Source organism: Opisthorchis viverrini (assembly GCF_000715545.1).
Source record: "Opisthorchis viverrini unplaced genomic scaffold opera_v5_88, whole genome shotgun sequence".
NCBI lineage: Eukaryota > Metazoa > Platyhelminthes > Trematoda > Opisthorchiida > Opisthorchiidae > Opisthorchis > Opisthorchis viverrini.
The window spans coordinates 1310007-1324174 of NW_008751745.1; the positions used below are offsets into that span (position 1 = coordinate 1310007).

The 14168-nt window shown below is 42.2% G+C and overlaps 1 protein-coding gene across 1 annotated transcript in view; it reads left to right on the forward strand.

The window, feature by feature from the left end:
- Nucleotides 1-9440: 9440 nt before the first annotated feature.
- Nucleotides 9441-14168, forward strand: part of T265_05014 (hypothetical protein) — a gene marked incomplete at both ends in the record, with an annotated part of 64406 nt that continues 59678 nt past the window's right edge. Inside the window, 3 exons of the mRNA XM_009169904.1 lie at nucleotides 9441-9727; nucleotides 9781-9903; nucleotides 9956-10139. Coding sequence (XP_009168168.1) covers nucleotides 9441-9727; nucleotides 9781-9903; nucleotides 9956-10139 — 594 coding nt within the window. The remainder of the gene's footprint in view (nucleotides 9728-9780; nucleotides 9904-9955; nucleotides 10140-14168) is intronic.

The following is a 14168-nucleotide window of genomic DNA, read 5'->3' on the forward strand; positions in this document are numbered from 1 at the left end:
CCTTCTAGAACCCATTTTAAAGCACTATTAGACATTTATTTATGCGATTCATCGCGCTGGCAAACCTACTGCCACGGGTGAGAACATAAAGAGCAGTGCTACACCCTTTTTACACTTCTGCCTTTCAGGTGAACGACAGCAACTGACCGACAAGAACAAAACCGACCCGGGACACTTGGGCAAATGCTTCGACCCTCAGTATCAATCCATGAATCCGTGAATTGTTTTTATCTTCAAGGTTGTCAACGGCGGGCATATGAAAATCTTACAGGATGCTGCGTGGTTCATGTGCAGGTTGGTGTTTGGGCTGAAAAAGCCTTCATCGTGAATTCGATATCGGCCGAACTCAAAGAATTTGAAAGAATAATCGAATATAGCGGTTGAATGAGAGTACAGATAAATGACAGATGCAACAATGGATGTCGGCTAGTTCATATTTATTGACTAGGGTATTTCAGGAATATCACTATTACCACAACATTTTGATTTTTCATTTTTGTGATATGTGAGGAGTTCATGAATGGCTTCGTAGGGTTTCAACAAAAAATATAACCTTAATTTGATTCATTTGCACTGCAACAGCTTTTTTAATTGTTTGTTCCAGTCGGACTCCATCTTTGCCTAAGGTGGAACGTTTTTTTAAAATATAATCCCCGGCGAGTTAAACGGTCCGGCGAGCTACACGGTCTCTACATGAGAGTGTTGTTGACACAAATCAGCGCCATTCTGCGACTATGTATAATCATACAATCGAAAATGCGGTATTTATCGTGTATGTCCAGTTCGTATGGGACGAACTGACGAGAAGTCGTTTACGAGTTTGTAGTAATAGCATCTCCTATGTATTCAAGTTCACCGCAATAATCGATTATAGCGGTGAACTTGAATACATAGGAGATGAATCGATCGATTCGAGTTTTAGAAGGAACACAGATTGAAAGTGGAATGAACTGCTGCTGAATCCAGTTTCACTCATTTTACTCCAGCCCGTGTACGTGACTCCAAAATTTGTTGTAAGGACCACCCATGGTAAGTAAATGACTCAGCTAGGTGAAACTGTAACATGTAGCTGGAAGCATCTTGAAAGGCTTTTTCTACCGGTGCGGAATACTACTCATAAAATTGGAAACTGTGGAGAGCCTCAGGAAATTAAAGCTCAAATAGCTTACCTTCATCTGCTGTTCTGAGAAATCAAAAGCCCGAAGGCTGATCTTTTCACAGACTGAATGTATGCCGGTGGGAAGCGACTGAGACATACCAGATTGGAATCAATGTTTGCAGGAATAAAAGGATTCTCACTGAGCTCAGTTAATTTGTCAAAAAATCAACAGAAGACTGAGGGAAAAGCGTCCATTAGTTGTGGACCGGAAGACCCGGTCCAGGCAATAAAGATGGAGGTGGTTACTACCATCCTCCTTATTGGTGGCAAAAACATCTATGTTTACCACCGGTGCCTCGAAAAAGCTTAGTGCTGAACAGAAGGCGAACAAAATTTTGGAAGTTGGTCACTGATTTCTGGACTGTTTGGAATATCTCCAGAAATAGTAAAAATGAGGAAGAGATTTCCGGAGAGTAAATCGTCTCTCCCACTTTGAAGCTGTAAAGCTCCCTTCGAAGGTTGGACTGACAGACAACCGTGAGTGGGACAGCAAACTTACCACAAAGACTACTATGTGGAGTTGACGGGCTTGGACCTATGCATGACATGTAGGTTTGAAAATGCAACTAAACAGCAACGGGAAGACTTGCATGAAGACTCAGGAAAAGAACAAACAGTGCTACTGAATGTGTGTAGACTGAAATAAGGTGTATAGATCATGGTTCGTGATTTAGCTTCGGAAGGACAGCAGTGTCAAACATCAATATGCTGAAAGTCAGGACTCCAATTGGTGATACTTCACTGCGTTTCGAGGATTGTACACAACGCTTTAAAAAGGAGTATACCACTATTGCGATTTTGACTCCCTAAAGACAGACTATAAAGGTGCAATCTGACAATGCCATAATTCTGACAGGGACAGGACGATCATGGGTAACCATTTAGGTGCAAGTGACTAGGCATGGTTGCTTTGCTGCAACACACGAGAATCGACGATGCTCAGATGGCCTGTAAAAGATATACCATACTGTGGCACGACAGCCTGGGCGTTATACTGTACGACATACCGGTGTGAGGGACAGAATTACTTCAAAAAAGACCGATTAATTGAAACGATCACTTGCTCACAGGAATCAATAGGAAAATGTGTCTGCCATTGTTGGAGGTTTTTGTCTCAGGTGGGCCAAGCTTAAGTCGCACTGTGCTAATTTTCCAAGAAGTAACACCGGCTCCTCATTGCGTTTACTACGTAGATTGGGTGAATCCAAAGCTAGCTGTAAGTTGTTTTGAGTTAACCAGCACAAATTACCCGCTGAAACCCTGCTCTATTCCTTTCCACAGCGAAACAGAGACACATAATCGTCCCTATAGATTTTATAGAGGGCCAGTGTCACACGAGCATGATTGCGGAAACAAAAAAACTTGATCGCCTTTTTCTATTGTCGAGCCACTGGGATACCTAGAAGCTAAGGCAGACACCCGAGGACCGTCTATATGCACATCTTAGGTACTGAATAAATTTTGAGAAACTGTCACCGGAGAGGCAGAAGTTGGAGTGGGACCGCCTAACAACTTTTTGAGTAGGCGGTCCGTTGATCACTCGTCGAACCCCGGTCCAAAATATTTAACTCACTTCTTTGTATAAAAGCTCAGTATGAACCTTTTCTGATGGATCCTTCTTAAATTCCACATCTAAGAAGTCCGGATGGCGAAACCGCTGAATCCCACATGTCTCCGTCCTTCCTCGCCTGCAAACCTTGGTTGACCCCATCAGTCGCGGTAGCCCTAGTAACAGGTCTGTAGTAGCTCGTAACGAAACGGCCTTGCTCAGTTCAACTTCATCTGTTGCACTCCTCTATCAGGTTATGAGAGATGTGACCGTCTATATGATATCCAACATAAAGGCACTCAGTCAACCGTGTCGGCAAATAGTGTTGAATGAAAATAGGTTGGAGTGTTTCTTAACATTTCCGATTATTTTGATCTTATAGAAGCTTATATACCTTTTTCGGAATACTTAGTAGTTCCATAGGTTTTAGGAACCACTGTATTTTCCTGGCTTTTCGTAATTTTTGGTTCACGCACATTTTCCCTAATGCTCTGGGCCACGCGTTTATTTCCCTATCCATCCAGAGGACATATCTAATTTTTGCTACCACTCATTTGTGGAGGGAAGTGTCTGACAGTTTCGTGACTTGTCTAGAACTGTCCTTATATAACGTCAATACTTCAATTTTCGTTAAAGCTAAGCATATTTATTTTTCAACGGTTCGCATTTTCTGAAAATGTGCCTACCAAAAGTTGTGAATCGCCGAACATACGCTGCTGAGTCCCCCATATATTCTCTTTTAGAGCAGTCTCGTGTTCTTAGATGTTCTGAGTTTTACTTTAAAAAAGGTACCTATCTTCGTACTGCACCAATCCCATAACGTTACTGAAAACTCTTCGACAGCGCACGATCGGTCTTGCCCTTCTTTGGGGTCATCAACCTTATGTTCTACTTGAAATAAAATTGCACAAAATTAGCGAAATACACTCATTTGCAAACTAATTTGGTCTTGCTAGAGGCTCACCTGGAATCCAACTGAATTCCTCGTTCGTGGTGTTTCCATATAACTGAGTGTGCTGCACCTTATGTGTATGAATGTACATGTATCGCGATGTCTCGAATATCGTAGCAAGTGAAACATGAGTTGGCCTGGTGCAGCACATTCAGGTGCCTGGAAACATCACAAACGAGAAATTCAGCTGGGTTTCAGGTGAGTCTCTCGCTAGACCGAATTTGTTTGCAAAGGTATTTGTTCGCTAAGGTACCTATCTGTTCTATTTTTTCACCTCACTACTGTTTTCATGTTATGTTACGAGGCGTTGAGCCGTCATCATCATCAGTGAAGTCTCGCGGATTGTTTTGTCCCATCATCCATTGGGCTTATTGCGCTAAATGGGTCCCGCGTGAGGCTCATTAAGCTGGTGTCACAGCATTCAGGTTTTGTTACTAAACGAGTCAGCAGAATGATAGATACACCGGCTGAATTTTTCTCAAACCAATGTATTAAAGTTTTTTTTAGTTAACTGCAAATACTGTATCGAGAATTTAAGAGTTGCAGCAGTAGCAAATAACGGATAAGTGGAGCTGCAGATGGTAGCTAAGCTATGTACATTTGTAGGCAGCTTTTCTTTTCTGTTTAGGGGGGTTGATGTCACTTGCTATAGTAACTGGAATTATGTAGGATATGGAAGTTTTCGGTGGGATCTTTTCAAAACCTCCCATAGGCAGCCACGTAGACATTAGGGCTTGCCAGTCACTGTTTAGGACTAAGTACAAGAAGACTGCACACGAGCGTCTACACATTTGTTTATTCTAATGACTTATCATTGCTTTTTGGACAAGAGTGAAAAGCATATATGATGTGCCTTCATACGCGCAAATAGGGCGTTAGGAAGGGTTACTTCATACATGTGTTAGCCGGATGGATGGGTGTCAGTTAGTTATTGGCATGTTGGCGGTTGCGGCTTCAGGCATTGTTACTAAAGTCATGCTGGATACTGACTCATATCCATTCTTGGTGCAAAAGACGTGTTGATCAAAATAGGAAAGACAAGATACTTGGTCCGGTTTTTCTCTAAACACCTGCATCTTATCCGCGGGTCCTCCTGGATGAGTGCTGGAAAAACAGTGACACGAACAATTCTCCAGAGCTTTATATAGTCTGTAAAATATATAATTGAACAGTGTGGACGAATGGAAGTATTAGCGACGACAGGAAGGATTTATTTTCCTGTTAGGAGAAACAGAGCTTGATTACTAGTTGTTGTGCGGTGGAAAAAGCTATGATGTCAACATGTGTGGGTAGTCTGGGGCCACTTATTACATCCTTGATAAAGCCCCCGCGACAACTTTATCTACGTGACGAGTTGCCATGTATCATTTACGAATCAGGTAAAAATAAAGACTAGGTTGTGAATTGTATTTGTCAAAGTCCTATCCAAAGTGTGTTAATGAGAGGTTTCTGGCGATCAAAGATAGGACATTTTCGTCCTTTTAATACACAAGGGCAGTGCTGAACGGCTAACCAAATTTGAAACGATTAAAGATATTCTTATTTGCCTTTTGAGAACATGTCAGCGATTACCAAATGTTACAAATCGGCTGCTGCAGGACTATTCAAGTTGTTTGCAACAAAGTTGAGTGTTTTGAATTCGACGTGGCGGATACTGAAGGCGCAGACCAATCTGTATTTAGCGTATGTCAGTGCGACCATCGTATAGAATGACAACATCGTATAAAAACGACAACTCAGTGTTGCCGTTCACCTGCTTACCCAAAGTAATTTTTACATTAAATTGGCACAACCTAGTGCGGATATGTGGTAGATCACTATCCACCATAGACCCTCATAAACCATTGAGTGGCAGCCAAAGTATTCAGGCCTGTAAAATCGCTAATCGGTCGCCCCCGTCCACAAACCTCCGCAAAGTCAAACAAAAGGTAACCCGTGGACACCTTTTCCGGCAGCCAGAGTACCGTTCTGCCTGATTCTTCATGCATTTATTTGGCAGCTGAGGCTGATGATTGACTTTATCGCGTTTGATGGTCGAAGATGACCGACCTCATGGTAGATGCATTTGACTACGACTTGGTTTATAAAATATGAAAGGCTTGATGTGAGTTTTCAAAAATATAATGCCATCTGAAAAATGGACTGAATTTTATTATGTGATCGTTGGAGCCTTGAAGTTGTTGTCTCAAACAACTAACACTTGGTGATAAAAATGACCATATCGACCCCCGAAGCTAACCGGGGGTTCCTGGATATGTGGGACTGCATCGTGATTTGGGAGGGCTGGCGTATTCAGAACCCAGTATTTCCCACACAGAATCAAGCCTCTATAACACTTGAGAAACAGGTGCCAAAAGTATGTTCAATGGCGAATTGAAGAATTTCTTTGCAGTTGAACCGTGCGCTCAGATTTGTGTTCGTCAGTTCATAATTGGGAAGCATATGGAAGTGGGCTTCAGAAAGGCGACAGATGTTCCTTGGAAAGCTGCGTCCCTAGCCAAAGGACGAACTATGTTTTGAAGAACAGTCAAATAAGTTGCTGAGCATTAGGCAAACTCGATCAGCTAGCAAACTGCCGGACAATATTCCCTTGATTTGAGGTTCATAACTGACCAGCTCAACTAAACTGCCCCGTTGAAAAAGTAGCTCTGAGATTTACGAGCCTACATTGTTGCATGTCATCCAACTGGTCCAAATTGTGTAGGAGTAGAGACAGTTCGTCATGAAATAACACTAAACGCGCCGAATCTCCATCCATATGGCTTAATTGAGATGCCATCATATTAGGATTTAACACCAACGCTTTGATATCGTGTGACAAGTTATTTGAAAGACATCGTTAAAAACGAAAACAAACGAATGAGAAATGAACCTATTAGTAGTCTGCCACAATCATTCCGAGTAGTATACACATCTACACGCTTATTCAGACAACCCGAGTAGGAAAGAATAACAGCAGCCTTATTGACATCGACTAACAGCCGTACCATGCAACGTCTCCAACCATGCACAAAGACGATCACGCGAGGCTAGATAGACTGCAGGCATTTTTCCTCTTATAAATCCATGGAACGTGTGAGAGAAAAACAAATGGAGTTTAAAGACGGAAAATGCAGATTTAAAAGCGCACACTAATAGGATTGTAAAGTTGGTTCACGCTAAAAGCAGGCCTTTCCATTTTGTTTCACGAATCCGAGGCGTAAAACTTTATTTTCAGTGGTGATACATTACTCATCGTTGACGTTTTCAGTGTTCTCGAAAAAAATACTTGAGCAGTGTGATCCTTACCTGTTTTGACCACAGCGCCGCACCGGGAGAAGATCTGACTACCCATCGTGACAATAGAATCTGCTGAGTAATACGTGAAACTAATTTGATTGGTCAAAACCTATAGCACGAACAAATCTAAGGAGACCCGTGATCTCAACATGGACTGGAAGACCAGGAGATAGGGCTATGCTATATAGTGTCCTCAGCGCTCAGACAGCAGTATAAGGAGTAGTCACGGAGTAATGTTTCACATCTTAGATGCATTATAGGTTGTGCATCGACTAAATGTTGAACATGTGGACTTTGTGTTATGTACTATTACAGCGAGGCTGTACATTACTTGTTCTTCGCCTTGGATCGAACGTAAGACAGAAAGAACTAAATATATTTCATCCACTCTGAAACTACTGGCTTATAATCAGTTGAGATTCTCAGAAAAATCAGGCTTACATGGTCCATTAACTTAAGTCAAAAATAAGTTAGTTCCAAATCAATGATGCGTGTGGACATTGTACGGGATGTAATCCGTTGTGGGTTTTCTGACTGAGGCAAGACGACCACAAGCTGCTCAGGAAGAGAGAATGAGAAATCGGCGGCCAAGCGATAAGAAAAACCCACTCGATGATTGTATTTAGTGTCCGAAAAGCTTGATAGGTGCAAGAAACATATGAACTCAATTTTTTAGGTTGACAAACAAGATGGCTGTTTTGGAACCGGAAATATCATACCAGAATAGATCGATGGATGAAGATGTCCATGCTCTTTGTTTTCGTAATAGAGGACAGCAGGTCAAAGGGTGAAACCGGGAAATATGAAATACTATTTTTCCCACGCTCAAAAGATATCTCATTCGTCCCAGTGTGCTTACTTCAGGAAGCGTATCTATCCACAATGCCATGCAGATGACTTGAAATTCCCGTAGAAAGCGGCTGGCCCTCTATTGTTCGATACGGAAGTATGTGACATCAGTAGAATTTATTAATTCTTGAGGCATATTCATCAGATGATACGGTGTATTGATCAAACCATATTTTAACTCAAAGAGATGACAATTTTGCTTCTGTGTCAGGCCTATAGACTACATAAGCGGGCATATTGACATTATCCAACCAGCCCTATATTAGTCATTAATGGACGCGGGTAACTGTTGCGGAACTGACTCAGAAGTTTTCGCGGTATAATTAACTTGGTTGCAAGAAATACTTCAGAAGTCTGCGGGTGCAAACTGCCTGCACGATCGCTGCCTCTGAGAAAAAACGTTGTAATGGTGCCTGGATTGCGCAACCTGTTAAGAAAAGCAGAATAAGTAGATCCTCAAACACGCCGTTCTAACTATTCAACAGATAACAAGATGATTAATGAAGTCAGATATTTCAACCTCAACTGGAATACCGGAGACAAAAATTACCGTACGATTCTACCGCAAAGAAGTCATACGGACATTCTATTGTGATAAAAAGGTGGCCTGAACCTATTACAAGTCACTCGTTTGAGAAGAATCCAAAGTACACCTCCGGTAGCTGCCACTAATCCCAGAGCTTCTCCAAGGTATTGCTATACCATGAAAATGTGTTCAACATGTCATTCGTAAATGGATGAATTCCACGACTATGTGCCAGCATAAGCCCCCTGGGAGTTCTGTTCTACCAGGAAACTGTCGCATGTGATATCACAAAATACTACTACAACCTCCAGCTGTTTGGAATGTCTCTTCGACGCTTCCTCCATGGATCTTGCACGTCTTCTTGTTGTTATCATAACCTGTAATCACATGATTATGAAATCCAGTATGCCGGTTTGGTTCTGGGGTGTTATACTGGAAGACTGTTGCTAAATCGGTGGAAAGCGAAGATATGTCTGGACGATTCCAGTAGGATGGCTCAAGTGGTTAGAGCGCGAATTTACTGACCGGAATGTCCGTGGTTCGAATCCGACCTCCGCCACTCAACTTCCCCTGTCTAGGCTTGGGCAACCTGACAGTATCCCAGCCCTCGTGCTTCCTTCGGGTGGCATGGCAGCTAGGCACCGAAGGGGCGCTACAGCTGAACGATTATTATTATCCAGTAGGATCCAGTGTTCTAGCGTTTGAACAGATGTGGTATTTACTTGACAAAACCGGATAGTAGCTGCCTCGATCCACAAGGATCCTTGGATGAAATACCCGCAAGCTGAGCGGCATTGACGAGACAAAACACGATGGTCATTTTCGAAGAACAACAATTGTCAGTTATACTCTGTGTGTGATTATCAAGATCAAATAACGACGGTGAAAAAAGCAATCCCCGACAATGCGAACAACAGTTTGCTTTGGCTGCCGGTAAAGCATCTTTACATTATTAGAGCCAGTGGCTGAGTGGATTGTGGTTCCTTGCAATCCAAACCAGCCTCTTAGTATCATTTCATCGTCTCAGTTTAATAACACTACAATACCCTACTTTTCAGAGTACAGACTGTTGAGGTGACAAGTGTTTGTATTTGAGCATCAATCTGTTCACCTACTATTCCAATCGATGTCCGGAGACAACGAAGCTGATTTGCTGAACACCACCGTCGACTCAAACCTTGGGATCACCGATCGTAAGGCAATGAAAAATCCAAACCCTAGGTTTTTTGCAGCATCTCTCACAGAGATCATCGTTGGATCACAGTTTTCCGGAATGCTATACACTCCGAATGCACCGGTATTTGTTAAAATAATTGGCATCAATGAATCGGGACATTCGGTTGGGAGTAAGGACCAACCACCAAGTTCAACCACTCACCATCACAGAAGATTCCGATTTTCGGATTCCAGTTGGTGAGATGCGTCACGTTCAGTAACCGTGCCTGAATTGGTTGCTAATCCTACAGGTATCTCATCAAAGTAACACATGGGAAATACGAATGGACAATGAAGAAGACAATAGCCGAATTCGGCACAATGAACAGTGCTGTTCGAAATCAACTACGAGTTCGGGTTTTGCTTACCCTGGGGTGAGGTTTGGTTTAAATTAACTCCAATACCCCCCCTTGTATTGATCACTAGACGTGGCAAACGAGTTCACGTCCCATACTTTCCATCAAAACTGGACATTCTCTTCCGCGGGAAAATGGCAGAACGAAAAGTAAGTCTTACCTATTCACAATGGATTTTCCCCATTAAGGGTATCCTGGAAGAGTACCTCCAAGGCGTGATGGCCTGTGATATATTGAGAACAATGGATGCAGTCGTGAGTATTCCTGATGCACTTTTTTGCACACGAATATAACTGAACTAACTTTACATCGCATCTTAACTTAGTGTTGTTTTGAAGTTATCTGAAAAGGCTTTCTCTTCATGGTTGCTTAGCAAGTTTTTCGATCCATGATTTTTTTTCATTGCTTGGTTACTTTTCGAAGATAGAAATGAAGGTTAACCTATGCAGCAAAAATAGTAGCAGTGATTTTTCTCTGAAGATGACATTTGTGGAATTGACAGATGGTCTCTGGTCGGATGGTGTTTAAATCAACCGCAAAGCACGGGTAACCTTGAAAATCTGGATCACAGGACGGTGCCGTTGAAAATTTAGCACCTTACTCTATCAGGACGAATCAAGTCTTAACTCTCACAAGAACTATATGCATGCAGTACGTAATGTGGATTAGGGCATTTAACAAGGTCATATGATCCTTGTGGCCAATATGCCATAAATTTATGACAATCCCCAGAAATCATGATCGACGGTTAGACGAGACTTCTAAAGACCTAAATGTGCTGAAGTCAGCACTAGTTAGTTCATATTCTTAAGACTAAAGGTGTATGCTGAGAGTGAAACAGTTTTCGACAAAAAACGTTTTGGGGCAATGAAAGTATAAAAATGACCCAGGATCAATTTACAGGTCAAATAAAGTTGCGGAGATAGTTGTATTGTATAATAGGATGAGTGACATTTTGTCGAAATAATTAAAATTTGATATGGTCGTAGAGAAAAATAGGTTACCGTCTATGGAAAAGGCCATTTCCAAAGTACTGTGCCTCCACAAACAGCAAGGAAGCGTCGATGTCAGTGACTCCAGGTATAGCAATACTTCAGTTTTATGAGCTTCTAAGAATTACTTAAACCCGGTTCATATCTCAGACCTATTCTTAACATATTCAATTCCCACTAAGATTTGAAAAAATGGCTTGACAGCCTATTAGAACTGGTTGGAAGAGAAAGGTCACCATGGTTTCATTCCTTCTAGGTTAGTAGACGGATTGGAGTTCCAACGGTCGAACACCATCAGGTTTTCCACTGGCCTCGTAGTAATATGTAGTAACGTGCGTTCACGGATATTAAAGATTAGGTTCGCGACTTGATTGATTGCATTGTTGAAGAAAATGTAAAACCGACTTTCGATCACACGGAGCTATTCCTGCTTTCCACCTGCAATAGTTCGGTTTCGACAACGAAATCTGTCAGCTCAAAGATGAGGTTTGTATGAATCCTTTCTTCAGCTTCTGTCCGGAAGTCAACCTGGTCCCCACTCTAGGCTGTCCAGGTGAAGTTTGCCTGTCGTTGTGCTCTGGGTTCACATTTGGTCAACGTGACTACGTGCACAGTATCTCTGTGGTTTTCAATGATAACATCGGTACAACCGACTTGCTAATAGGATCAGGTTAGTCCACGCCAATAGCAAGCTTAAGTGTGGAAGCACAACGTAGCGGTCAGTTAGAATTTCTGAAGATGGCCTATGACTACATACAGCGCAAGATCCATTTGGACAGCCCAGTATACCGGATTCGGTAACTTCGGTCCGCTGCCACAAATTAGAAACCTCATTAGAGATTTACAGGAAAGATTGATGGAGATGCATTTTCCCGACTAGAGCGAGTGCAAAATGAAACAGCTAATCGATGTTAGTTTCAAGATTTCTGGAGGTATTAGTCCCCAATGAATGCTTGTGGTAAGCTGGCACCATGCCGTTTTCAGTTCCTTTCTGGTGTTCCGTTCATCACAGTTGACTGAATACCAGTGTTCTCATTCAAATTGAAGATGACAGGAATAAAAAAAACTCCGATCACATTTTCGCATATCCGCTATCCTCAAAGACTTACAATCAAATGCACCCAGTTCATGACTCAGTGTACCACACAGCACTCACTCATCTACATCAAATCCTTCATCTGATGTAGACGTACTCGGTGAAATGGCTGTTACTTATACGACCGTCAGTCTGTGCATGAGTTTAATTTCTAGCATTGTTATCATGTTCCGTTTGAGGGACAACATTGTGTACTTATGCATATGCTTGGATGAGCATGTTACGTTGGTCGTACGACGAGGCGTTTGTCGGAGAGAATACGCGAAGCTTGTCTGTTCGAAGCAAACGATTTTGCATACTTTTCAAGACTACTTTTTCTATTGTGAAGTCAAACATGGATTTCGAAGATGAAATACAAAGTCAACTGCTGTCTTCACTGATACCAACCATTTTACCTGAAACTACTCCTTATTTAGTTAGTCCTGGAATTGATCGATTTGATCACTGCCTGCATTCTGAGTCGCGTGGATTAACTCTATGAATCAGTGTTGTTTGAGAATCAGCTACTGGTGCTGAAGAAACCTGTTTGCAACACAGCGGAAGATGCCGCTTATGTTGGCAAGCATTGCTGTACGATCACAACCGAACATTCTTCCAGTGCTACAAAAGCTTGACGACGGAATCTTGTGAGTATTTTAGCCTCAGCAATCCACACACACTTTGGTCCAGTAAGCCGTATAAACAGTTTTAGGTGTAAGTGCGTGCTTGTATTAAGCTGATTTGCATGTACATGCAAATATATGTACGTATATGTATAAGTGATATGATATGCTTGCGCTTGCGCTTCCTCCTTGGCTGCCGACGAAATGTTTTTTTAAGCTGAACGCCAAGCTCGCTAAACACACTAATAGTATCAACTAAAGGAATTTTCAGTTAGGTGTTCATGCACATCTTGTGATCACTGGTTAGGGAAGACAGCCCGAAATAGCTAAGGCGCGAACTTATTCACCGGAAGGTCCGTGGTTCGAACCCAACCTTCCGTCTACGCTTGGCTGACCTGACGGTATCTCAGACCTCGTGCTTCCTTTGAGTGACATGGCAGGTTAGCACCAAATAAAGTTGAACACTTATTATTTTTACTTAGGGAGGAAAGAATGAAGGCGTATATGTTGTCACTGCCTACACCCGAAGGGATGGAGCATACCACTTCTAGTGTGTCATGCAACGGGTCAGTTTTTGTGCTCTCTAGCCATCATAGGTCTGAAGTGGAAGGCTGTAGTTTTCTTAACTGTACATCTTGGTGACAAACGAGGCAAGAATCGAGGAACGACCTGAAGAGCAGGTTAAGACTTCGGAAACAGTCAGTTGGAGGAGATGTCTTAGTAAACTCATGAGGTTGAACCGGACGCTGTACAAATTTCAAAGTTACTGTTAACTAGACGTAGCACACCAACTATAAATTTGCTGAAAGCTCTCCTTTGAATACCACCCTAGTATGCGAATGAGATATTTTTTGACTTTGTGTTAACTATTTCCCCAGTTCCGTGAAGCGTGCACTACGAAGTGCTGAATTTCTTAATGACACACTGCCTATTCTGAATCTGTTACCTGTCACTACATGTTCAATTAAATATGCGGTGTAGTGTACAGGTTTAACGGAAAGAGCGCCTGACTAGCTTTTAGTATGATTCACCAGTCTTGTATCAAAGACACTCGAAACGTTTGGTTTACCAAACTGTAGCCGTCAACATGATTGTGCATTAGGAACACGGCGTGTTTCGTGCAACTTATGCCTATTGGATCGTATCAGCATACAGTTGTTTCATGTGTGACACAAATTTGGGCTTACCTATCACTACTCTCGTCAATCAAACAATCCACATCTGGCTCACATCTGGCTGGCTCACCCCAGAGCCACGATGGGCTTACTGCAATCACCTATGTTTTGTCTTATTTTTCCGGGTAGGCCTTGCACCTACTACTCTTGGTGACCTCCATGAGGTGAGATGCATTGTCCCCCCTGGATTATACACATGTTATGGTTGGGTTCTTCGTTGTCTCGTCGTAAGTGAAAAAGCTGGAACGTAAGGTTGTGTACAAAATACACTCATTGAGGAAATTAGGGTAACAGTCTCTAAACAGTTATAGTATAAAGTACTTGCGTAAGTCGATGCCGAAATGGCATTTTACAAAATCTTTATATCTAATGCTTCCCACTGTAACGGCTCACTCGTTACAGTATAAGTACTTGCGTA